The 23,896-nt window shown below is 38.3% G+C and overlaps 2 protein-coding genes across 3 annotated transcripts; both read left to right on the forward strand.

Annotated features, from left to right (window-relative positions):
• The first annotated feature begins 203 nt into the window (after window positions 1–203).
• On the forward strand, window positions 204–9,727 carry LOC143179328 (cysteine sulfinic acid decarboxylase). 2 transcript variants are annotated; one of them, XR_013001950.1, is made up of 7 exons: window positions 204–527; window positions 719–965; window positions 1,158–1,365; window positions 1,478–1,854; window positions 3,075–3,266; window positions 7,266–7,395; window positions 7,689–7,803. XR_013001950.1 is itself a non-coding variant. In XM_076378511.1 (6 exons), exons 1-6 carry the CDS (start codon window positions 256–258, stop codon window positions 7,860–7,862), a joined length of 1,470 nt encoding a protein of 489 aa, XP_076234626.1. In that variant the 5' UTR covers window positions 204–255; the 3' UTR covers window positions 7,863–9,727. The 2 variants fall into 2 exon arrangements, 1 of the variants encoding a protein (XP_076234626.1); XM_076378511.1 differs by lacking the exon at window positions 7,266–7,395 and having other exon boundaries at window positions 7,689–9,727.
• Window positions 9,728–10,025: 298 nt separating this feature from the next.
• Window positions 10,026–16,034, forward strand: LOC143179101 (very long chain fatty acid elongase 7). The gene is made up of 8 exons (XM_076378138.1): window positions 10,026–10,382; window positions 10,736–10,784; window positions 10,950–11,140; window positions 11,412–11,492; window positions 11,559–11,721; window positions 11,965–12,104; window positions 14,613–14,805; window positions 15,171–16,034. Exons 1-7 carry the CDS (start codon window positions 10,317–10,319, stop codon window positions 14,775–14,777), a joined length of 855 nt encoding a protein of 284 aa, XP_076234253.1. The 5' UTR covers window positions 10,026–10,316; the 3' UTR covers window positions 14,778–14,805; window positions 15,171–16,034.
• Window positions 16,035–23,896: the final 7,862 nt, after the last annotated feature.

The following is a 23,896-nucleotide window of genomic DNA, read 5'->3' on the forward strand; positions in this document are numbered from 1 at the left end:
TTCATTTTCTCTCCCGTTCAGGCTTTCTATAATTTATTCACGCGTTTGACTCAATGCGACACGCTGATTGCTCCTCATTAATTTTCTAGCCAGTGGCTTTTGTTTCCTCGTTAGGCGCAATTGTGTGAATTTGCGAGGACCTTGTGCCCCGCTTATAAACGATAGAGGTCAATCGCGAGTGGATTAGTACTCCGCACCTTCGTCCGAGCCGCTTTTTCATTTTCGCGACGCCTTCTGCAGTGAAGAGTTCCTTTAATGTCGGATTGGCGTAGTATACCATGCGTGGAAAAGCACAAAGAATTCCTCGAGAAGCTCGTCGCAACCTTGATCAGTTCCACGTTCGAAAGCGTGGACCGTGAAAATCCTGTGTCGAGATGGAGGGAACCTGGTCATCTGCAGGACATCATAGGCTTTGATTTGGAAGAGGAACCGCGGAACCAAGAGCTGCTTCTGGAGATCGCGAGCAAAGTTTTTAAGTACAGTGTTAAGACGGGCCACCCTTACTTTATGAATCAGTTGTTCTCTGGGTGAGAGTTTATTTGAGAATAATTGTATTTTTTGTAGACCTTGTCTCAGTAATATTGTTCCTTCTGAAGATGAGAGGTGTGAATTTTTAGTTACGAGTAGTGTAGAAGTAGTAGCTACTGGCGAGATACGTTCCGATCTGATCTGTAAGAAGAGCTTTATTTTAAGAAGAGCTTTATTTTATTTAATGCAGATTAGATCCTTATGGTTTGGCAGGACAATGGCTCACAGATGTGTTAAATTCTTCGGTGTACACTTACGAGGTGGCACCGGTTTTAACATTAATGGAAAAAGTTGTAATTAGAAAATTGTTGACCATGTTTTATAAAGAAGGAAACGATGTTACAATAGGAGATGGCCTTTTCTGTCCAGGGGGCTCCTTTTCTAATGGCATCGCTATTAATTTGGCTCGATTTTCATTCAGGAAGAAAACTTTAAGTGTGAGTATTTATTGAAATTGTTAACTATGAAACGAAACCATTTTGTAGAGAAGAGAAATAATTAAGTAACACATTTTATTCCAAATTGTTTAATTATATTATCACGTAATTCCTATTGAAGTTGAATAATTTTTTGACTGCAACGCTTCTGTTACATAAGAGTTAGTATTCATTAACATATCTGCATTTCAGAATAAAAATATATCATCTTCAAATCTCGTATTATTCACCTCCGAAGATGCACATTATTCTGTATTAAAATGGGCAAATGTATGTGACGTGGGAGTTGTTCTTATAAAAACTGATGAATTTGGCAGGATGGATATTAATGATCTGAGGACAAATGTATTAGTAGAACAGAAAAAGGGAAATTACCCGTTTTCTGTTAGCGCTACTGCGGGTATGTGAAAAAATATTATCAAAACTGTTAGAATGATTTGGAAATTAAAGAGAAGCGGTAGAAGAATATCAATAAACGAATTTATATTCCTAATAATTATGTTCATTTTCAGGTACTACAGTTTTGGGCGCGTTCGATCCGCTTATCGAAATTGCGGACATTTGCGAAGAATTCGGTATGTGGCTGCATGTGGATGCAGCCTGGGGTGGTGGTCTAATATTCAGTAAAAAACACAGTGTTCTATTGCGAGGAATACAAAGAGCAGATTCTATTCTTTTCAACCCACACAAATTGCTGGCTGTCCCTCAACAATGTTCATTGCTGCTTACCAAGCACCATAATATTTTTAAAGAAGCACATTCTAAACAAGCTTCCTATCTTTTTCAAAAAGATAAATTTTATCCAACAGATTTAGATGTTGGAGATAAATACTTGCAATGTGGACGCAGACCAGATGTGTTGAAATTTTGGTTCATGTGGCAAGCTAAGGTAATTTCATATATAAATAAAATAATTAATTTAAATTATTTTTATATGGTTGATTTTTAGTATAAAATATTTCCTATCTAAAAATGTTCTTTTCTTAAGTATCATGCAGTGACTCGCATGATGTGCTTTGAACATAAGACAAGACCTCCTCGCATGACAATGGTTCTTCTCTTCCCCTTATTAATTTTTAAGCATCAACCACCACTTATGCAAATATGTATAAAACTAGCCTTGGTAGCACTTTTTCCCCTGATTATCCCCTGGTCTTCCTTTAATTGTGCATCTTGTACTTTGTGGCTTAAGTTGCTGCTGCGGTGCACACTGTACAAGTTAAGGGTCTGTACGCTATGTTTCAAGTGTTTGCCAGTATACTCATGCATACATTAACTTCCCCTGGTAGGAATGAAGAATGTTCATACTGCACCTATTCACTGGATTTTCAAGATCATAAAAGAAGCTGCTGAGATACTCAAGGGGGTCTATCGATACCAGTGCTTTTAGACCAGCAACTTTTAAACTTCTTATCTGTCAATCAAATATCTTCATACCTAATCATCTTAACACATTCTAGTTTCAAATGATAAGTCTCAAATTATATTTATATATTATTTGTGTGTAAAATAGGTATATAATTACTGTATTCTTATACATGTCAAAATACAAGATTTTTTCTTTTAATTGGTTTCTCATAATTTGACAAATAATTAAGTCAATTTTAAAATAAAATTGGGGAAACATATTATTCTACAAAATTGTGACACAAATTTTTAATCTATTAACATTTGATAACTATTTTTTTTAATATACTTATTCAAATAAATGTTACTTAAAAACCTTAAACAGATTTATTTTTTGGTAATTTATCATTAGATTAATATTAATTTTAAACACACGTATATCATATTTTAATTTGTAATGTTTTTAATAAGGTTATAAAATTCTTCTATGAGTTTCTTCAAAAATAAATTTTACTTAATTTTACTGAAGCATTAAATTCTTTTTTTATAATATGTCACTAAAATATTAAACGAATTGCAATTTTGAATTGCGTTTTATTTTAGTATATGTATTTTAAACGTATAAGTAGTATTAATAATAGAGCGAATATACTTGTAGGTTCAATTTCTTTAAAATGTTTCTTTATTTAAATACGATCTTTCTAAGTTTCTACTTATTTGTCTGCTAATTTACTTAAAAATTGCTATATTGTTTTATTTTAGGGTACTTCTGGTTTCGAAAAACACATCGATCATTTGATGACACTTTCTACTCTGTTTAAAGAAGAGGTCCAAAAGAGGGACGGTTTCGAACTGGTAACTGATTCATGTTTCATAAACGTGTGCTTTTGGTATATACCAGCAAGATTGAAGAGTCAACATTCGACGTACAATTATCAAGAACAATTAAATGAAGTAAGTGAAATATATTTTAAAGCCATAATTACTGTTTCACGTTGAAAACACTAAATATATTACACTGTTATTCGTAATGATGAAAGAACATAGTGTTATAAATATACTAAAATTTTTGTAAGAGATAGCTATCATAATTTCTATGTGTTGTTAAAGAATGTGTTTAGTCATCATAGATGTTACATACAAGATTTTTATTTCTTTGGTGAGATGTTAAATGTAATCAAATCATAGATTCTATTTTTCATTGTATTTTACCGTCACATGTTTGTAGGGTTCGCGAGCGTGAGCCCCTTACCATTTTCCTCTCATACCCGACGTTATCGATTCAGTCTAAAGAAAGATTACAGCACTGTGAGTGGTAGGAATTAAAATTAGATGTTATTCAAAAAATTGCAAATATAAAAAAATTGAAACACATACGAGTGTGCAGATACACTTCGTCAAAGTTACTTTGAGTGGAGAACCACAGAAAGATAGATGGCATTAATGTTCCATCTATCTTCCTTTACAAACATCTTAAAGTCTAAACCTTAAAGGAGACTTCAAAAAACCGAGCGATGAGATTCCTCGGCGGATGCAACTTCCTCCTTCGATGAACGATCTTCATTTCAATCACGCAAAATACTGAAGTTCAGAATGCTAAAATGCTAAAGTTTAGAATAACAGAAGCATATCAATGGTAGAGGGAACCTTCCCAAGAACACAAGCGAAATGAGAAATCAAGAGAAATGTATTAGTGGTCGAGAGAGCCTCGAAAAAGAATACACATCTCTGTCTATTTATTCTTAAATCTAAACAAAATGCGTAGTCATTGGCACGGACAGAGCTGCAGGTCTCACCACGAGGAGGTTGCTGTGCGGGAGACTCAGAGGGAAATGGAAACAAAATTTCATCGATCTCCCTTTACAAAAATCGTAACCTAACAAGCTAAAGACATGAATGGAAGTCAAGTTCCATGCATGCCTTTAGCTTGGACCTTAAAGTAGGAAATCGTCGAGTTATCATTAGGAAGGGTTTGATTATATTAGACTCTATCGCTAATGCAACCGTGAAATAGACGAGCGATGGTGTGAGCTCTACCACCTTGAAGGCCGGTAGGTCGGAGAGGCGTACGGTACCACACGATTCAGTCAATTATCCATTGACTCCCTGCCACCTCATAGAAGCTACCAAAGCAGACCTGCTAACTGGTAGACTGGGCAAGAGAATGTCCAACTGGCGGAATCGTGTAGTTTCCATGGTCGAGTGTGCCTTCCCGCACACCCTAACGTGTCCATGGCGTTTCTCCTAGTACAGACCCCCAAGGGGAGAATACGCTCCACCAATCGACGATTCCACGGTTGGTCACATGCTTCTGCCAAGAGAAGCAGAGGTGACTTCCTTACCAAAGATGAGGAACAAGGATCGAAAAAGAAGGTTAAGAAATGACAACTTGATAATTGTACAGTGATTTTATAATAGAAACTTAGACTTATTCATAAAGATAGATACTTAAAAATTAGAAGCGGTGAATCCCTCGATGGATGCGATCTCTTCTTCATATACACGATAAAGAGTAAAGACAAAACTTTACAAACCAAAAGCGATGAATCCTCCGGTAGATACGATGTCTTTTGTTGTTTTAAAGATAGTCTTAAAGTCTGTGATTTGAGCTAATAAGCCAAAGACATGGATGAAATTCAAGTTCCATTCACGACTCTGACTTGGACCTTAAAGTAGAGAAGTGTCAAGTAATCATTCAGACGAGATTGGGAATACTTGAAGTCTACCGCGTAAGGCAACCATGAAATAGACAATCGGTGGTGCGAGTCCTTCCACCTTGAAGACGGGTAGTAGGAGAAGGCGACAGGCACCTCACAGCTTAGTCAGTTACCTGACTGATCTGTGGGCTTTCCACTTTCAAGTGTGTTTTACCACACACCATCCAGTGTCCACATCGTCTCGCACTAGCATAAGTCCCCAAGGGAAGAAGAACAAGTTCCACGCAAGTAGCCTACTTGCTTCTACTAAGAAAAGCCAAAATGATCTCATAGAAGGCGAGGAGTAAATAATCGAGCAAAAAAAGCTAAAATGTGACTACTCGGCACTGTTACAAAGATTTTACAATAGAATCTTCAAAGTAGGATCTTAAAAATATTCTAAGCAATCGAGACTTACAAACTAGAAGCGACAAATCCCTCGGCGGATGCGACGTCTTTGTTCTTCAGTCTTCTGGTTAAGAGTACAGAGAGAACTAGCGAAGGAAGAGTATGAAGAGTAATATATCAATGTTTAGGAGAGCCTCCCCAAGAATGAGAGAGCATAGACGATTAAGAGAACGAAGAAGTATACATACCTCAACGATGCGCACAGTCATTAGTCCGGACAGAACCGACTCGGGTCTCACTTCAAGAAGGTTGCTGTGCTGGAGACCCATAGGGAGATCACAGAAATGAGAAAGGATAGACAGAACAATCCGAGCCCGGAGTCAAGAGAGAACATATTTAAACAGAAAACAGAATTGAACGACGTTGGTATTTCATTGAATTCTTTTCTTCATACTTTAATTCGATGTTCACCTAACCCTGAAATGTTAAAAATTAGAAATAGAAATAAAATCCTTCGGGGGATACGATGTTTTCGTTCGATGAATGATCTTCATGCGATGATAATTGTTACCAGTGCTGAAATCAAGAAGAGAATAGCGAGACATGCAGCAACGAAGAAAGGGAGGAATAACAGAAGCACATCAGTGATTGCAAAAACAAGAGATGAACCAGGGATCAAGAGACGTACATAAATGAATGAAAAAGCCTCTCCAAGAATAAGAGCAAAACCAGAGATCCAGAGAAATACATAAATGGAACCAAAGTCTGTCGATTTCCCTTTACAGAAATTAAAAAATCCAAATTTGTAACTGGTAAACCAAAAAGATGATTGGAAGACAAGTATAAGAAGTAGAAATAGTAACTGGATTAAATTTAACCAAAAATTTAACGGTAATAAAGAGATAAAACACTACATTTAGCTCGGTAAGGAGTGGGGTACATATAAGAAGGGGGAAACAGAAAAGAGGGACAACAGTAGAAATAAATTCAAAATTTGAGCAAAAACTCACCGATTGTCGAAGATGACCACTGGTCATCGACCAACTGCTCACTGGTCAGGGGTATCCAGGGGTTCAGGGTGGTCTGAGATCCATGGAGGTCCAGGTCCCGGGAGACTCCTCAGGGCGATCCACACCTGCCGTAGAACCCGCGACAAGTGAGATACTCGTGCTCTTGTAGGAGTATGTGTACTGTTTCGGGGAAGAAGGGGTACCAATCAGAGAAATTCTCTTGATGGTAGAAATTTCGAGAGTGATCTAACGAACAATATTTTGCTAAAAATTGATATTCTTTTTAAAATAATCATCTCAGTAACAATTTCGGGTATACCTATTGTTAATAACAATCACACATAGTGTGTGCTTGTGCAACTTACTGATATTTGTAATTGTTAGTTAATAAATGTGGAAATTATTAACCTTTCATACATTATTTTTCGTTCGATTAATCTCACAATTTAGTAGTTGGTTTCCGTTCTTCTGATCACTCGCTCCAGAGTGTCTAGTGAGCGCGAATAGTCCTGGTGAGCCTCTGTAGGAACTCCGTGGACGATTCTGAGCTACCCTGGATTATTCCGATCAGTGAACAGTTTGACCATTGGTCAGATATCTTTGGCTTACTAGTTTAAGTTTTAGACTTTAAGATTTTTATGAAGGAAGATCGATGGGACTTTGATTCCATCTATCTCCTTGTGGGTCTCCGTGGGCCATATACTATTTATCTTTAAAGTTTATAATCAGTTTTCTTTACCACCTTTACTCAGCGATTCGTATTCATCACTATAATCTATTATTTCTTTTGAAAAAAATGAAGCATCTCATTTAGAATAAATATTGTCACCCTGGTATCAGTTTTTTGTAACAATGTATCATTTGTAAATAGCAATTTCACTTATAACTTGAAATTATAGGGATGAATAAGGAGGATAGTTTAGTGAGACACCTTGTACATTGGGTGGTATGGTAGGAATATTTTTTCGTTTGCTCTACCGCTCAAAAATCGCAGAGGGCGCTCGAAACTAGTGAATTTTTGAGAAGTCGGTATGTCAGAGCATGAGACATGAAAGCACATTAATTGCTTGGTCTTCTCTGTGTACTCGTCTGTGTTTGACTTGGGTTTTGAGAAACCGTATGATGGTAACTTCAGTATCCGATGATATGTTATCGATCATGGGTATTCTGTTGAATTGGTAACATGAATTTCGTTTTTACTGATAGTTGGTATAAATTCGTTTTATCATGTGATAGAAAATTATTTGCATGATACAAAAATTAATTTTCCAGGATTAGTTTAGTGTACCAACTTATCTCAAAGTATCTATTTTTCTAATCAGATTGCACCGAAGTTGAAGGAGAAGATGACCAAAAGAGGAAGTTTGATGATCAATTATCAACCACTTCGTGAAAAACCGAATTTTTTCCGGTTTGTGATCCAAAATTCAGGAGTCGACACGAAAGACATTTACTATGTCTTTGACGAGTTGGAGAATCTTGGAGAATCAATGTGAATTTATATTTATTGTGAAGTTTTGAATGAAGTGTGCGATGTTTGAACAATGTTAAAATTAAAGAGAAATATACAAAATAAATCAAATTTCCCATTTGTGGCAGACACAGGTAAAATCAATATAGCATGAAATATATACATTCTACTTATTATAATTGCCAATAGAAAGGAAAAAGGAAATATCTTCGACTAACTCTGTCAACAAATTTGGATCATTGATTTCTGTTGGGCTGATCGCAAAAGAAATAATGAATTCCAGACACGACAATCAATTCCTGCGGGTTAACTAGGCGAAACCTAGCAGTCGGTTGATCTGATTAGGAGCGGGACCCGCCGCTAAATTTCTGATGCCAAGGTACGAAGTCAATTCGTGACCGCCTTCGTCGCAGAGCCCGCGGCGTCGCGACGTACCTGCCGACTAATCCTGATTCAAGTGACAGCATATAGAGAAGCCCTATGTATATCTATACAACTCTACGTTCGTACTATGTAGAACATGATGATCTACCGCCACGCTTGAACCCTATTACTATCGATATGGCAGTCCCTCGATACTGTTTTGTCGAATAAAGCACCATGCAAATTGATCCAATTCAGACTTTACTTTTTAGTACCTCGATATTATCTGCAACGTGCAGTTCATGAAAAATTATTGAATTAGCTGTACTTTCCTTTTGTTTCAATATAATTCCAATTGTAGAATTTGGAAATATAGAAATCTTTAAGAAAAGTAATGTTCGTAACTGATAAAAATTGGAAAATGAGTTTTAAAGTATTGTAATGTTTGAAGTATGTTGCATGACTACTCTAAGAACTGCCCCTTTATGCGACTGCAGTCTTGAATTATTTGTACTGATCACAATATTTCTTTTTTCCTTTACACTTATCTTAACGTAGAGGATTATCCAACAAAATGAGATTACATCGACACGACGGTCAGCTTTACAACACTTGTTACATTTTTGTGGCTTTTTCTAAGCTTTATCGTGCAATTTTCATCAATATGTTTTAAACTTTTTATGATTGCAATAGATTACACTTGTAAAATAGTATTCGTAGTACTCTAAACCTGTCGTAAAAGGAACATTTCTGAATCAGTCCAAATAGTGTACGAAATCTATTTTCTATTAAATTCGTGTTTTACGAATTTTTTTTAGATAGTCTATTTTTTCATAGCAAATAAAAAAGCTCTTGCATACTTTCAACAGACACAACGCTTTTTACTTTTAGAAATTCTACTAATTCTATTGCATTGTTACGATTGAATGCTTTAAGGCACCGCAGATAATTAAATGGCACGGTAATTCCATTAATTCTTTTTTATCACTCGCAATTTGCATTTCCAGCTGCAGTAAACTAACTACGTTAACGGAACGCTTAATATTTAATTATCGGTGTCGTTAAATCGCACCCGTAATTCTGACGAACAATGCGAAACGCGCGTATGCATAATTAATTATAAAAAGCGGCATAACGATCACGATAATCGAATGGGGGCTCCCGATCGTCAAAACTCATGAAATTCTGCTGCTCCCTTCCCTTCAGCCTACAATGGCCTATAAATTGCAAAATTGAACGAACTGCAGTTAACATAATACGACAGCCCGCTAAACATGCCAAAGTTATCCTCTTCTATTTTATCGTTTTGTTTTCAATGGACTGTATCAAATAATAGGAACAAATTTATCCGATACATTTGTAACCATTGTCTATTTGTGCTTCCCTAGGTTCAGAAACGCGTATTTCAATTTTTGTTTGCAGCCGCAAAATTTAGGAAAAAATCATTAATAATAGAAAAACTGAGAGCGTTACTTTGAAAGCTATTGTACGCAGTACATGCAATAATAAAAGCCTGTAAAATAAAAAGTTTTTGCGTTAAATGCGTCCTTATATTTATTTATTAAAATTTAATTAATTTCACAGAATGTTATAAAATTCACCGAAAATATCATATATCCTTTTTCTATCGTTCCTCTTCAAGATTTTAATTTCTGAAATTAAATGTTTGAAGCCATAGTTTCTGAAATATGATAAACTAAATAACTCTTATTATATTGCAATTGCAATTTTACTATGAAACATTCTACAAATATAGATACTCGACATTATTATATAAATCATGGTTAGAAATTCTCTAATTAAATTTCATTTCAACGACCCCTGAGCGATGGGGTGGTTTAATGAGAGGCATGTAAGAACAAAGGGTAGAGAACGAATCTATAGCGAATATGCAAAATAATATGCTTCACCGTGCAGGTCTTGAACGCGTTTCTTTATCGTATTAAAACAGGGTGTGCGAGAAACCCTTTACAGGGAACTGTGCTTGTGTGCTACGTTCCTGCCCCGAGTCACTGCTAGGGGTGCTTGCCCTGTGGATAAACTTAGACAGTGGGTTGCTGCCGCGAAAGACGGTGTTAACGTCGATAGCCACCGTCCGAATCATTCAGCGAACCGAATGTCAGTCGATATCTGCAAACTCGACGGCCAGGATGGGAAGGGTCTCCCAATTCACGTGCCACAGGTACTTCTATCTTTTATTTCTTCCACCCTTTCGCACCCTCGCTTTAAAATCAATGTTCTATGCTCCCAGTGTTTCCACAGACTATTTAGCCGACTCGAACTTGTAGTTGCAGCGATATTCGTGTTTAGATATTAATGAGTAGATTTTGTACATTGTTTTTACCATTGTGCTTTAGATGCACTTGTCGCCAACTGTATATGCATTCGCTGTGACAGTATATAAATCACGGTAGTATAGTTTCATGGAAGAAAAAAGTTGTTTTCCAGTAGAGGCTTTTAGTATTATTGTTTGAAGAACTTCGAAGGTTGAATTTATTATACAATGCTCATGAATGCTTTCTTCACTGTTTCAAGAATGTGGGACTCTTTGAAACGTATCGTTACGTTATGGAGGAAGCAGCAGGTTAGTCTTTGTAATTTATCTTAATTTTGAAATTGTAGCATTGTATTTAATTTTGGAAATATTTTTTGGCAATTATTTGATAAGTTATGTACTTAGTAAAGGCTAGAATTTCAGCGTTTAATATAATAGGAATATTTTATACATTTTCTTTGTCCTCACTTCTAGATCCTAGAGTGACGGACTGGCTCTTAATGGACAGCCCGGTTCCATTGTTAGGGATTATATCCCTTTATCTGGCGTTCGTTCTTCGCCTCGGACCACTTTATATGAAAAACCGAAAGCCGTACAATCTGAACAGGGTCATGATATTTTATAACATCCTTGCAGGGACTGCGAGTGCTGCTGTATTTTACGGAGTGAGTTCTTCTTAATTAACTCACTTATTCTATGCACTGTTCTAGTATTTCGTGATGCACTTTAATCATTCAAAATAATTAGATAATAGGATAGCACTTTTGCTTAATTACCCCTCTTAAATGCTTCCCTGCGGTAGCATGAAATTACTTCATTGTTTATGGTTTCGAGAACATAGTTGTTTGGAAGTAGAAAATTGAAATGAAATTTTTATAATAAACTGTACACACTTTCTTGTCAAAGTATGTAAGTAGTAGGATTTTGAATTTTCAGCTTCTCACATCAGGCTTCACTACGAAATACTCTTTAGGATGCGAGCATCATATTATTTCCTATGATCCTGAATCTTATCGCGTGAGTAGCATTAAATAAGTATCTTAAAACTAAAAATTCGAAAAATTAATATTGTCATCATTATAGATGGCTCGATGGGTATGGAGGCTTTTAATATTGAAACTCTTCGAATTGGTCGACACTGTTATCTTCATTTTGAGAAAAAAGTACAATCAAGCTTCCTTCCTTCATATTTATCATCATACGTCTACTGTCATCCTTGCATGGATAATGTGCAAATTTGTCCCAGGTAAATTTTTATACAAATTTATAACAGATGCCAGTGATCAGCTTATAACAAAAAAGACACAATATTTTTCTCATTAAAAGAAGAATTATAACATAGCCCCATAAAAAAGAAACTCCCTTTAAAATTATTCAAAAACATGTCCCATAAACTACACAGTATAACAATTCACCTTCTCTTTGTTCACAAATACGAATAAAAAATACCGAAATTCGCTCGAAAATTGAAACATGTTTTAATTTACAGGAGGTATGTGGACGTTCACGATTCTGCCAAACTGTATAGTGCACGTGATCATGTACACCTATTATCTGCTAGCCTGCTTGGGCCCAGAAATGCAAAAGAGGATCGCACCTTGGAAACAATATATTACGGGGTTACAAATGGTACGTTTCCATTTTCTATCTGGCTCCGCTATCTCGTACGTTGCATACACAACGCCAGAATGCATACATTGTAACACGATGCTCGTTGCGCTGACTGAATTGCCGTGCTGGGAACGTTATTCGCTCATTTCACCGTGTGCGCGCCCCCGCGTGCTATCGCGTAATCGTAAAATTACATTTCGTCCTTGCCCGCGAATTTTTCAAAAGCGAAATTGCTATTGACGTTCGAGCCGCCGTATGTTGGCGCAAAGTAAATTAATCCGACCCAATAACGTGCACGCGCGGCCAGAAACAACAAAGCAAGGAGTGACTAATTCTTTGTAGGATGGGAAACGAAGTTGTGGAAAATATTTTTTCAAGTTGAACGAATAACATTGACGACACGAAACACACGCAAGAGTACGGTTTTAAAGTATGGTTTTGTTAGTCTATGTTTTTCGATCCCGTTGTCAAGTCTCGGTTCAGGTATTAACAATTTTTCTTTTCGTGTAAATTAAAATTAAAATTGTGTTAGGTAGAGCGTTGTTAATGAATTGTTGAAATAGCTTCTTTATTTGGAAAACAGAGTCAAGAACGAGACACTTTTGTAAAGCAGGTGTTTGTGTATGTGTAAATGTGTTGAATTTAATGCTTCAAGAGAATTAACTGGCTACAGTGGCAATAATAAATTTAATATGTTTCATGTAACCAACAGCTAAAATTAAATTATTCTTTATATTCTCGCTAGCACGCCAAGAATCACGGGTGCGACGGATAAAAAGCATAAAATCTGAACGCCAATGGGAGCATGGAAACAATCTGTTTTGGGAATAACGAACCGTAGGGGAATCAATCGTGTTTTCGAAAAAAACCTTTGGCTTGACCCAAAAAGTCAGAATGTTCGCCTGATGGACGTAGCTGCAATCGGTTTAACGTTGTAAAACAAGGGTTACAAATTTTAGCTTACAGAAGCGGTAAAGTTCTATGATCCATAATTTAAGTTAAAATTGAAATAAAGCTCCATTTTAACAAGTTCGAATTACGAATTTAAGGAAAAAACCCTTGTGGATAATTAAAATGGAATTTCATTTCTAGTCTCATATAGGTTTTCAGAACACGTCTGGCCACATACCGAATTGTTTTACTTAAGCTCTGCCCTGCCTGCGTTTCAGTAGTGTAGGTCAACCATATCTGCCACATTCGTACTACACGTATATGTGTACCATTTCATTGCGTACATTATTTTAAAAATACCTTCGAACAGAAGTTCTTTAGATTACTAAAAGCTTCATAGATGTATATATTATTGCTACTAGCAATAAGTTATTTCTAGACTGAAAGTCATTTCAAATAACGAGTAATTGCATCAAATTCTGCAAAAAGAAGATTCTATAAAAACTCTTTCTACCTTGATCTCCTTCAAGAATCGCAAGAACATCCTAACAAAACAAAAAAAGGAAAAAAGAAAGAACGCAAAAACGTTCCGCTCAGCTCGATATTATCACTGAACGCGTGGATCAGGCCACTTCTATGTATAAAGCTCCCTGAATGAAAAGATTCTATTGAGTTACTTAACCGAAGGGCCGCGAGAAAAACCTACAAAAGCCACTAGAGCACGGAATACCGTCGTATTTTTATACATCGAATCGCCGTCGAAAGGCGCAATATGTTGTCCGATGAATACGAAACACACGAGCCAGCTAAGCGTGTGCTTGGGCTGCAATGTCTACGCTGGCCCATGCTCCGCTCCCGCCTTCCCTAACTCGATAACCAGATTTTCACAAGGGCTGAAAAGGACGTAAGAGCCCGATGCGGAACTACACGTGTACTACTCGCGAATAGCGATTTGATTTGCGTCCGAGTCATGGGCAGGGGGAACAACAGGGCGAAATGGAACGGCGGTCGATCGGGGCTGGGGGACCGAGGGGGTGGCATTGGTTTTTAATTAAATAATCCGCCAGCGGAAAACTTTTGTTTCTGGCGAGATATATCGACGGGATGATTTATCGAGTTACGTGTGGTGGTTTAATTCCGAGGGAAGCGTTTATGGTACGCGAAATGGGACGGAGAAGAGCACAGGGTAAAGTGTCATTTTACGTACAATGCGGAGAGAGGGTTTAGCGAGCCTGCTGTGTCGCGAACAACGTTGCTCTGCCCTCGTGCTTCTCTCTTGCAGCACTTAGTTTTCATTCCTTCAAATCGAGAGCGTTCTCTTGCTTTTGGCTTTTTTGATCGCGGGACCATAGGAATTCGTGTTATAATACTGCAGGCGAGATTTATTATTGACTTTTGGAGGGTTCGGTGGTACAGTCCTTTGAGCTTTGCAATGCAGGATGCTTTTAAATTGAAAGGGGTAGAAATCCGATTTTTCCGAGAACCTTTGTGAATCTTATATCTAAAATATTCAAGGATTCGAAGAAGTTCTTGACCTGAGATTTTACTTTTTGTATTTAGGTACAATAATGGATCAATAACGAAGCAGAATAACTTTGAAAGAAAATATACCTACAGTATCTTTTGATGTTACAGGTACAGTTTGTCATCATGTTAGGTCACATATTACAAGCTTTCTCACCCTCCTGTGAGCCACATCGAAGACCGATTGCTTACATCTACATGTCTCAGATTCTCGCCATATTCTACATGTTCTGCGACTATTACAAGAAATCATATCTCAGAAAGAAGGCGGAGTAACGGTCCAATATACCACATGAACATTAGGGTAAGTGTGAATCAGAAATTCAAGAGAAACATTCTATTTATCTCAAATAAATTATCCATAGTCTCTTTCTCCATTTATCCATTCTACCTACCCCAGTAACATCTAATTACCATCAAACAAAGCAGTGAGACGAAATCATACGAAAATGATATTCCATCCATCGTTTCCATCAATTTTATTCGAAATTCATCAGTTACAGTTTTATCACAATCAGAGTATAACATCCACCATTATCTCATTACGTAAAACCATACTAATGTTCCCGATTCTATTGTATCAATTTTATTAAATAATCGATCCTTCGCGCAGCTCATTATTATCCATTATAAGCCATTTTATTAAAATGAGCATCTTTTGTTTGACAGGTCGTTCCAGGGAGTGTAATGACGGATCGTATGTACACAGCCGTTATGAAAATCGTTTAGATTCCATCTTTTGCGGCCTGACTCTTCATTAGCTCGGCCCGACCTGGGAAAGCCAGGACAGCCGTGTGTCTACGTAGTAATAATTTCCGTGGGAAATCAGAATGGAACGATTGGGGCGGTGGATGGCGCGCGAGCGCCTCGTTCGATATATCGCGCGAGTGAAATACGCCGGAAAGACATGCATCGGGAGCGAAGGAAGCTGTTTCGACGCGAGACAGAATCATGATACATTTTGTTCGCCGGAATGCTTTTAGTCAGACCCTCGTCTCTTTGTCTTTCTCGCCCCCTTGTGGATCGAGACATATTACATTCTGCTTCTGTGTAATATTGACAGGAACGCCGTAGCTTTCGCGAGACCGTACCCGTGACCGCCAATTTCTTCGAATCCAAGAGATAGATCCACGTCAACCTTTGACTATTCTATTTTTGGTTTTAACTTTCAGGAAAAATTTGCCCCTCTTTTCCAGATTTATAAGGGCGTTTTTTTTATATTACTGTAGAGTAAGGTTCGTTGCATATACAAATTCCATTTTCCGATTTACACTTTTTTATGTCGCTGGGTCTGATAGGCTATACATATATCCTCTTTTATAAGCCAATTTATTTGAACTAAGAATCACAATGTAGACAGTGTACGCGTGTGGTAGAAATACAAAATGTAAGGAACATTCTCGAAAAACTAACTATAATTATTACTATGGGCTTCGATACGAAATTTACTCGATACGTAATATTTTATACATGTATATTAGAATGACAAACTAATTGTCAAACGTTTATAATAAATTTTATCAAATACAGGTACCAGCTGGTGTTACTCATTAATCCTTGTCATCAAAGTTCCTTTTCATTTATTTAAAAGCTGACAGAACATTTAAAGAAAAAGACTAAAAAACTGGAACTTATCAAAGCCATTTAGAACTCAACAATTGCTTGTAGAAAGACAGAAAACTATCAAGCGTGTGTCTGCAATCACCTTTCCCTTATTTTCATACATAGAACCAATTTCCACTTTTCCAACAGCTACACAGCATTCAATTTCCAACGAGTTCTTAACCAAAGCCAGTTCCACGGGCCCTTTCTCGATCGAAAGCTTTTTGCCAGTCGTTTCTTCGAAGCCTCGAGTTTTAACACGACTGCATTTGGATGTATATCCTTTCTCGCGGTCGACCACACACCGTGGCCATCTTCCACGTACGTGGAACGCGCTGGCTTTGGTGAACACGCGTGTCCGAAAGGGGTGGCATCAGAGCCGTCGTTTTCCTGGCCAACCGAAATTAGCATAGAGGATTAACGCGTCCGTGGCTTAAAGTCGACACGCATGGTTGCATGCCGATAAGACTTTATTAACGTCGGGCTTATTTGACCCGCACTGTCGACCGCCTGTGGCTCTTTACATCGCACCGACTCCCAGTGTCTGACTCTAGCCTGATTCACTGTTAATTTTGAGCATCACTGCGAAGAAAATACTTTTGTCGCTGGGAAAAATTGAAATTTGGAATTCTTTTAGTGTCCCAGGGAGGGAATTACCACGCTTTTAGGATACTATCATTTTAATATATAATATAATATATTTAATATATATTCTGAGGATCGCAGGACATTAATAATTCTACTGCTGCAAAAATTTCCAGAATGAGTATATTATTTAGAAAGTGAACTAAAAATTTCCAATAACGACGGCAGAATAAATTCTAGAGTTTCAAATAATAAATAAAGATAAAGTATTTTGTATTTAATTTGGCATTTAAATAGTGTTTTACCTAGGTAGTGTTAAACTGCAGTCTGGTGACTATTGCAAGGCTGCATATTTGACACTCTGTGGACAATTGTCTATCAAGTAGTGTTTTGAATACTTAATTAAGTAGATACTCACTTTATATACAGTCTCTTACTGAAGTGTGACTTCCATAGAAGAAAAAATAATAATGATTTGAGCAAGAGATACGCCGAGATCACTGCGAATTATTCAACAAAGATAAAGCATGGATAAGCAGATAATCTATTCTATGTTATTCCTGTAACTTCGTCTCAGTACGCTCCAAGGGAAAGGATTAGCGTCCCTTGCACTGAATTAATAATATTGAAGGTTCTAGAGGACCTATTGCACTCTCTGCCCTGAAATAAGGAATATATTCCCTGTGCCCCAGCACGCAATGCACACACATCGTGAAAGAAAAGGAAGGAGAACAGATCTTTTCGCGTGAAACGTACGATGGTATGGTCGCTGCTCGTTTTACCTTCGCCCTCGTGAATTCATTTTTTAGATTTCGCAGGGTTTGCCATGGTCCGACGTACCTTGCTCCTCGTCGTGTCGCAAGTTCTACGATCTGCAAATTTCACATAGCCAAGGGAAGGGATGTTCTTTCCTTCGGGAGAAGACATTGGTGGGCTTTGTTCAGACAATTTCTGCTGAGAAAATAATTTTATGATTTCGTTTCCACCCCTTTTGTTGTGAATATTTCAAATACGTGCAGTGCGTGGACGAGTAGGGTCAGTTTGTTCTCAAGACTTCTTATTGCACCCTCAAAGCTTCCTCTCTGGAGAAATAAATAAAAAAGCTCATGTTTATTAACTTTTAGTTGTTAAAGTGAGACCATAGTCCATCCTGTAATTCAACCATTTGCGTTTGTTATAAAATAAATATATGGATAACTTGCAGAAATTAATTAATTGAGAAATTGTGAATTTTGTATGACACTATAAATTTTTTTCTATAATAGAAGCTTCCTCTCTGGAGAAATGAATAACAAAGCTCATGTTTATTAACTTTTAGTTGTTAAAGTGAGACCATAGTCCTTCCTGTAATTCAACCATTTGCGTTTGTTAAAAAATAAATATATGGATAACTTGCAGAAATTAATTAATTGAGAAATTGTGAATTTTGTATGACACTATAAATTGTTTTCTATAATAGAAGCCTAATAACCTTATTACAGTATATTTTAGTACTAACACTACTATATATTAGTCAATGGTTAAATGACAAATTTGTTTCCATAACTTACTATCCCTCTGCATTTGATCATCCTGTAGCTCTGAATCACCCATATATATTCCTTATTTTTATATGACATATTCCATACTGCTATCTATACGATGTTCAGTAATAATAATCAGACTATTCTTTTTTCCATTTTTATTCCTCCCAGTAAATACCAGGCTCGCTGTTGTTTGTCCGAATGACGAATTTGCACAGTCCTCGTTTTCCGCGAAAGTAAACACGAGCTGAGTAATGGTAGACTGTCGTATTTTTACGCAACGAGAATCTCTTGATTGTTAACGGTGCTCTTTCATTCGGAAAAAAAAGCATAGATCGCGAAGCTCAACGTCAGTGAACGGTGCAGCGGTTTACATTAAACAAGTCCTCGTGCTATTTAATACTCCGGGAACCACAATCGTCAAAAGACAGCACATTGAGCGTCTCCAAACAGAGTAGAAACCAGAATAACCGAAAGTCCGCGTATTCGAATTGAAAAATCCGAAAGTGGAGGCTCGCTCGGCGCAAAACTCGCGCTCGTAAACCGTGAAATATTTCGCGAGAATATAAATTGTGCCACGGTGAACGCGAGGCGACGCTGGAATTGCGGCGTCGTCCAGCCTCCAGCGTGAAACCGCGTCATTTTTTATCGGTCGAAAATTTTAATACTCTGTACAAGAGATCTCATTATCGCATTATTGGGCAGCTTCCACTAGGTGTGCCATAGATAGGAAGCCTAAATTTGAAAAAAGTAGAAGTAATATAATTATTATAATACTGCAAGTAACATTTCAACCTGTAATTAATTTGTGAGAACACTAGGTTTGACTAACGAAAACCAGCTGAACTTATCACGTGAAAATTGCTCTGATTGTTGCGCTGGAATTAATCTCATATAGTCACGAATTGAACACAGTGACGTCTGGTATTTTGATAAAAGTTTGAATACGAATATGTGACAGCAACAGTCATGTGGTCCAGTGGAAGCACGTCAGTGCCCGTACGACATCGTTCACGAATTCTCTGCGACGAGGTATTCATTAAAACGTCAGGAAAGAGTATTCGTCACGAGAACACGAATCGTAGATCTCGTAGCGCTGGCAATAGGGGTAGATCGCGATATTTACGATCGGTATAAAACATAGGGGACGCGGTTGGGTCGGAAAACGTGGCGGACGATAGCGTCCTGGAATTTAATAACCACCGAGTACGGACTTGAACCCGTTTAGAATTTAATACTAATTTAAAAGAGATTAGTTCCGTATCCGACGCTAGACAAGGATCACCGCTCCCATCCCCTCCCCATGTCTGACCTGGGGCTAAATTTCAGGGGCAGTAACCGGGCACAGAAGCTGTGTTCCCATGGGGCGAAAGCGGCTTACTTAATTGAGCTTAATTTAAATTTAATTTAATTTCCCCTCGCACTCCACGGACAGCCTCTCCACCGAGCTCGTAGACGTGCGTGTCTCTTGTCGCTTTCTAGATTCTTTGATACAGAAGGTAGCAGCGTTAAGTGGCAATCGGTGTCGTTAGTGTCGGCCATTGCCAAAATATTTAATTATTGCGATGCATGCCTGTGTGCACCTTTTGATTCAAGTACTGATACTGGTATTGGGATGGTTGAAGACACGCCTTAATGGGTAGTTAACAGTTCTCGTAAACGCTGATGTACAGTGCCACTCGTAGGTATTCGAACAGTGTCACATGTAGAGTAAAATATAGGTTTCTTTATAGTATCTGATGTATATTTTTTAAATTTGTTTCGTATTTCTATTATGTTTTAAAATTAAGTATATAATAATTACAGTAATTTTATTTTTGGCAGTAAATAGTGGTTAGTTTAAGAGACAAATATCGGTTGTTACCGATAAATCTGTAATTTTCTAAACTTCTGAGTTCGTTCGAATACTTATGAGCGTTACTGTGTTCCTATTTGCAGTGATCAGAGTAAATAAATGGCGATACTGAGGCATCTACATTTTTGTATTCCCCAAAGTAATACCCGCAGTGATTGAATATAGAAAAATTGTTTTCCAAGATCGAACATCCGTCATGATACTTCACGATACTTCTCCGAAATCGTTTTACACTTCAGACGGCTGAAGTTTGAAGGCCCCCCAACACCAAATGATTTACGCTGGATTTAAATCATCGAGGTCTTCACGAAGGCTCGTCGAAATCTACCGTGCTTGGCTAGCAAAACCCTTCCACGAGGAAGAACTTTCCTTTTTCTTTTTCTCCCTCTCCTGCTGCCTTCTCTCCTCACAGAGGAATTCATCTCGCGAAAAAGTTGGCTGAGCACTCGGTTGTTCTTCCTTCTCAGGTGCGTTGCTCGTAATGTGATTGCTCGGCCGCGAGAAAGAAAGGAAGCTATGAGCGAACAGGAGCGAACGAACGCGCGCTGCAAAGGAGAGGGAAACTGATTCGAACGAAAACTTTGAATATTTACGACTAGGCCGCGCTCCCACGTTCTCGGGGGCACCTTTTAAAATTTATTAGCGAATATCGATGAAATTCCATGGTGGCCCAGGGTTTAACGGGAGAGGAGGTCGATCAGCGTGCGGCTAAGAAAAATCTCGATGGAGGAAGTTCGTTTGGGGGTTGATAGCGAGGGTCTATTGAATTCCGCTGAACGTGACAGCGAGAACTCGTGTGGAAGACGGTGGATCGGAAATTTATGGGGGTGACTCTATGTATTTATGCCTTAATTGTGATGTGGTACGAATTTTAGAGCGATATTAAGAGCTGAGGTGAGTTATATTTTTGAAATTAGAAGAGGGGTGAAAACCTTACTCCTGAGCTCAAAAAAGTTAGAAAATAAGTCCCTTGTCAGGTAGTAAATTTTTTAAGGATTCTTTCACCAAATAAACTTCTATCTTTTAGAACACATTACAGGCCATTAGAGAAGCCCTACTCCCTCAAGAAAGGTGTTAATAATTCCAAGAGCACATGGTGACAATTATGTAGATCGCTGCAAAAAATTTCATATCCTTATAAAACGAATATGTCCTTTTCTCAAAACGGTGCGAATTTAAAGAATAAAAGTCCATCTGAAGGAAACGTCCACTTCCTTTGATTTAAGAGTGTCGAGACCTCGTTTGACTTATAAAAGAGAACAGGGAGGTTAAATATTCTGGAACAAGAAAGGGAAAGGTTCTCTTATTTCTTATGCAGATAGGGGGCAGTTTATACAGAACGGTTTTGTAATTCAAACGTGCCACAAACACGGCATTAATTTCTGTATGCGGTTGTCCTGTCCCTTTCTCCCAAGATCGGGTTAAAAAAGCGACACTTTCCTTTTAATACGCGACGGAATAAAACATCATTCCGTTACGAGAACTTCCTCAGTACATCCTTTTCCCTTTTTTTCTGCTTCTCCCTTCGCCCGTCGACTTTTACACATAGAACACTGAATATTCATCGGTGAACTACGACGAGAAAGTTCCATCCGCGAAGGAGTGGACGAGCGACTTCGTTAGGGTCTTCCACCCTCTTCCGGTCCAAAGTTTCAGTCCTGAGCCTCGGATAAACTTTGATAAGGTAATATTGTTACCGGTGCCTCTGACAAACGAATAGCTTTCTACTTTGCCAAGGGAACGTGTCCGACGTCACTTCGACGAAGACGGATCAGATATAAAATTAGGAAAATCGTGCGTAAGATGGAAACTTTCGATAATTCCACCTCTGTTCTGGGAACCCTGGAGGTTTTTCGACCGTAGATAAGACAAGACTTTGCGGGATAATGCTTTTAAGCGAAAGTTACAACAGAGCTAGTCTTTTGAGATGAGTAGAACTTCCCTTCTACGAGAGTAACCATCTTTTATTGCACTAATGACTATTCAGTAGTATGATCAGCGTGTCCTCCAGTGTCTTTTCTCTATTTCAAAGTAGACATTTACTCAAAGTATTTTATTTCTTCATATTCCACAGTCACTTTTCTTCTTACTTTAAGGTGATAGAAAATAAGCAATAGGATGTTAAAATAAAAGGGTCGGTGGATACTACAGACACACTTTCTGCACGAGCACGACTTGCTACGTCCTTTCGCGAAGACACTTCTAGATGTTCTGCTCGAAAGACTCAATCTTTGTCCCTGGTATTGGGACTTTAGTTTTCCCGAGGGGAAGTGTGACGCAGCGCAGGGGAAGAACCAGATGGCCTGCAACGTCTTATTGCGTGGCCTACTCAAGGGCCTGAAGGCCGACTCAACGTGGCCACTAAATCCTGTTTTCTCCGAGTGCCTCGAAAGCGTCGCCACAACATAATAATCTATTTGCATCCCTTCCTTTTACGCTTTCCTTCTTTTTTCTAATTCCCATACACACCCTCAATTCATATTTCTCTCTTCCTACCTCTATTCCTTTATTAGTCCCCTAATCCTCATTTCCTTCCACGTTCGTCAAATATCATCGAAGCTGAAACCGACCACGGATCTTCATTTTGGACCATTTCGCGTAGCACCAAGGATCTAACGAACCACCAGGAACCGCGGGCCAAACGAGCATCAGACATCTATGGAACAGCATTATCCCTGGCCAGGTTGATCACGAACGAGGGAAGAAGTCTCACGAGGTGAGAGAAGGAAAACGCAGCGGCTGATCGAACGATCTCGCGATTCCTCCTGCAGCTGGTGGTCGAGTTGCAGCGTAACAATTCGTAGCCCTAGCGATAAGCGGATTACGCTCGGCTACGTGCATCGAACCGAAATTAATTCAGTCAGTGGTTGGAGAAACGCGAGCGTTGCGCGCAGGTGAGGAGGGGGAAGCGGCGGTGAGGGGGAAGCGAAACAGGAAGGGCTTGGCTTATCCGTGGCTCGTTCCTCGTTGTTTGAAACGGGCGGTCGCGTTCGAAATGGGAAAACGGGTGGAAGGAAGTGTCGTTGATGGGCTAGCTAATGAGGGGGAGCCAGGATAATGTCGTTATAATAAGTAGCTGTGGCAGAGGAGGTGAGGCAGTGTTTTATAGTGCGAATGGTCCGCGCTACTAAGGACTTTAAATGTCCTCGCAGACGTTAAGTGACTCGGAGCGGAAGTCAGATAGCGCTTTATTGCTATCAGCGAACGGGCTTCCACTTCCTAGAGAAACATCGCTCTTCTCTGCCATAGCTAGATGGGTGGTGCTTAATTCGTTCCATGCACCGAATCTTTTGTTCCTTGAATAACTCTTCTGGACGCATGGGGGGTACTTAAATAAAAATGATGGAGAATCATGAAGCAAGTAATTTTAATCGTAATATTCTATTTTCTATTCGAGAATATTGCTTTTGCTTTAGAAATAATTATATCTATATATGAATGCTAAAGTTTTCTTCGGGATTTTGTTGTAGTTACTGTAATATTTATGAAAAAAGAATGGTCAGACGAGAAACTAAACAGGCATTGAAATTTATAGTAAAAACGGCACATTTTGTCTAATATGGACAAAAAAAAATGAATAATAATGGTAGCAATGACTAGCACGTGAAAAAATAGCTAGAAAGGGATGCTGGTAACGGAAATTCTTCGGATGAATATGCATGCGTCGCGTATGTGCGACTGTGAAAACATTGTTGGAAATGGTCCCTCTCTCGTTGCACTCTAACTCGATGATTTGTTCCTACGTTTTACGATGAAAAATTTTCGAAGGCCATAACCCTTCTCTCATAAATTCCCCTGAAGAAGAGAGAAAAATTGCTCCGAATTTTTGC

Source organism: Calliopsis andreniformis, chromosome 5 (assembly GCF_051401765.1).
Source record: "Calliopsis andreniformis isolate RMS-2024a chromosome 5, iyCalAndr_principal, whole genome shotgun sequence".
Classification (NCBI taxonomy): domain Eukaryota; kingdom Metazoa; phylum Arthropoda; class Insecta; order Hymenoptera; family Andrenidae; genus Calliopsis; species Calliopsis andreniformis.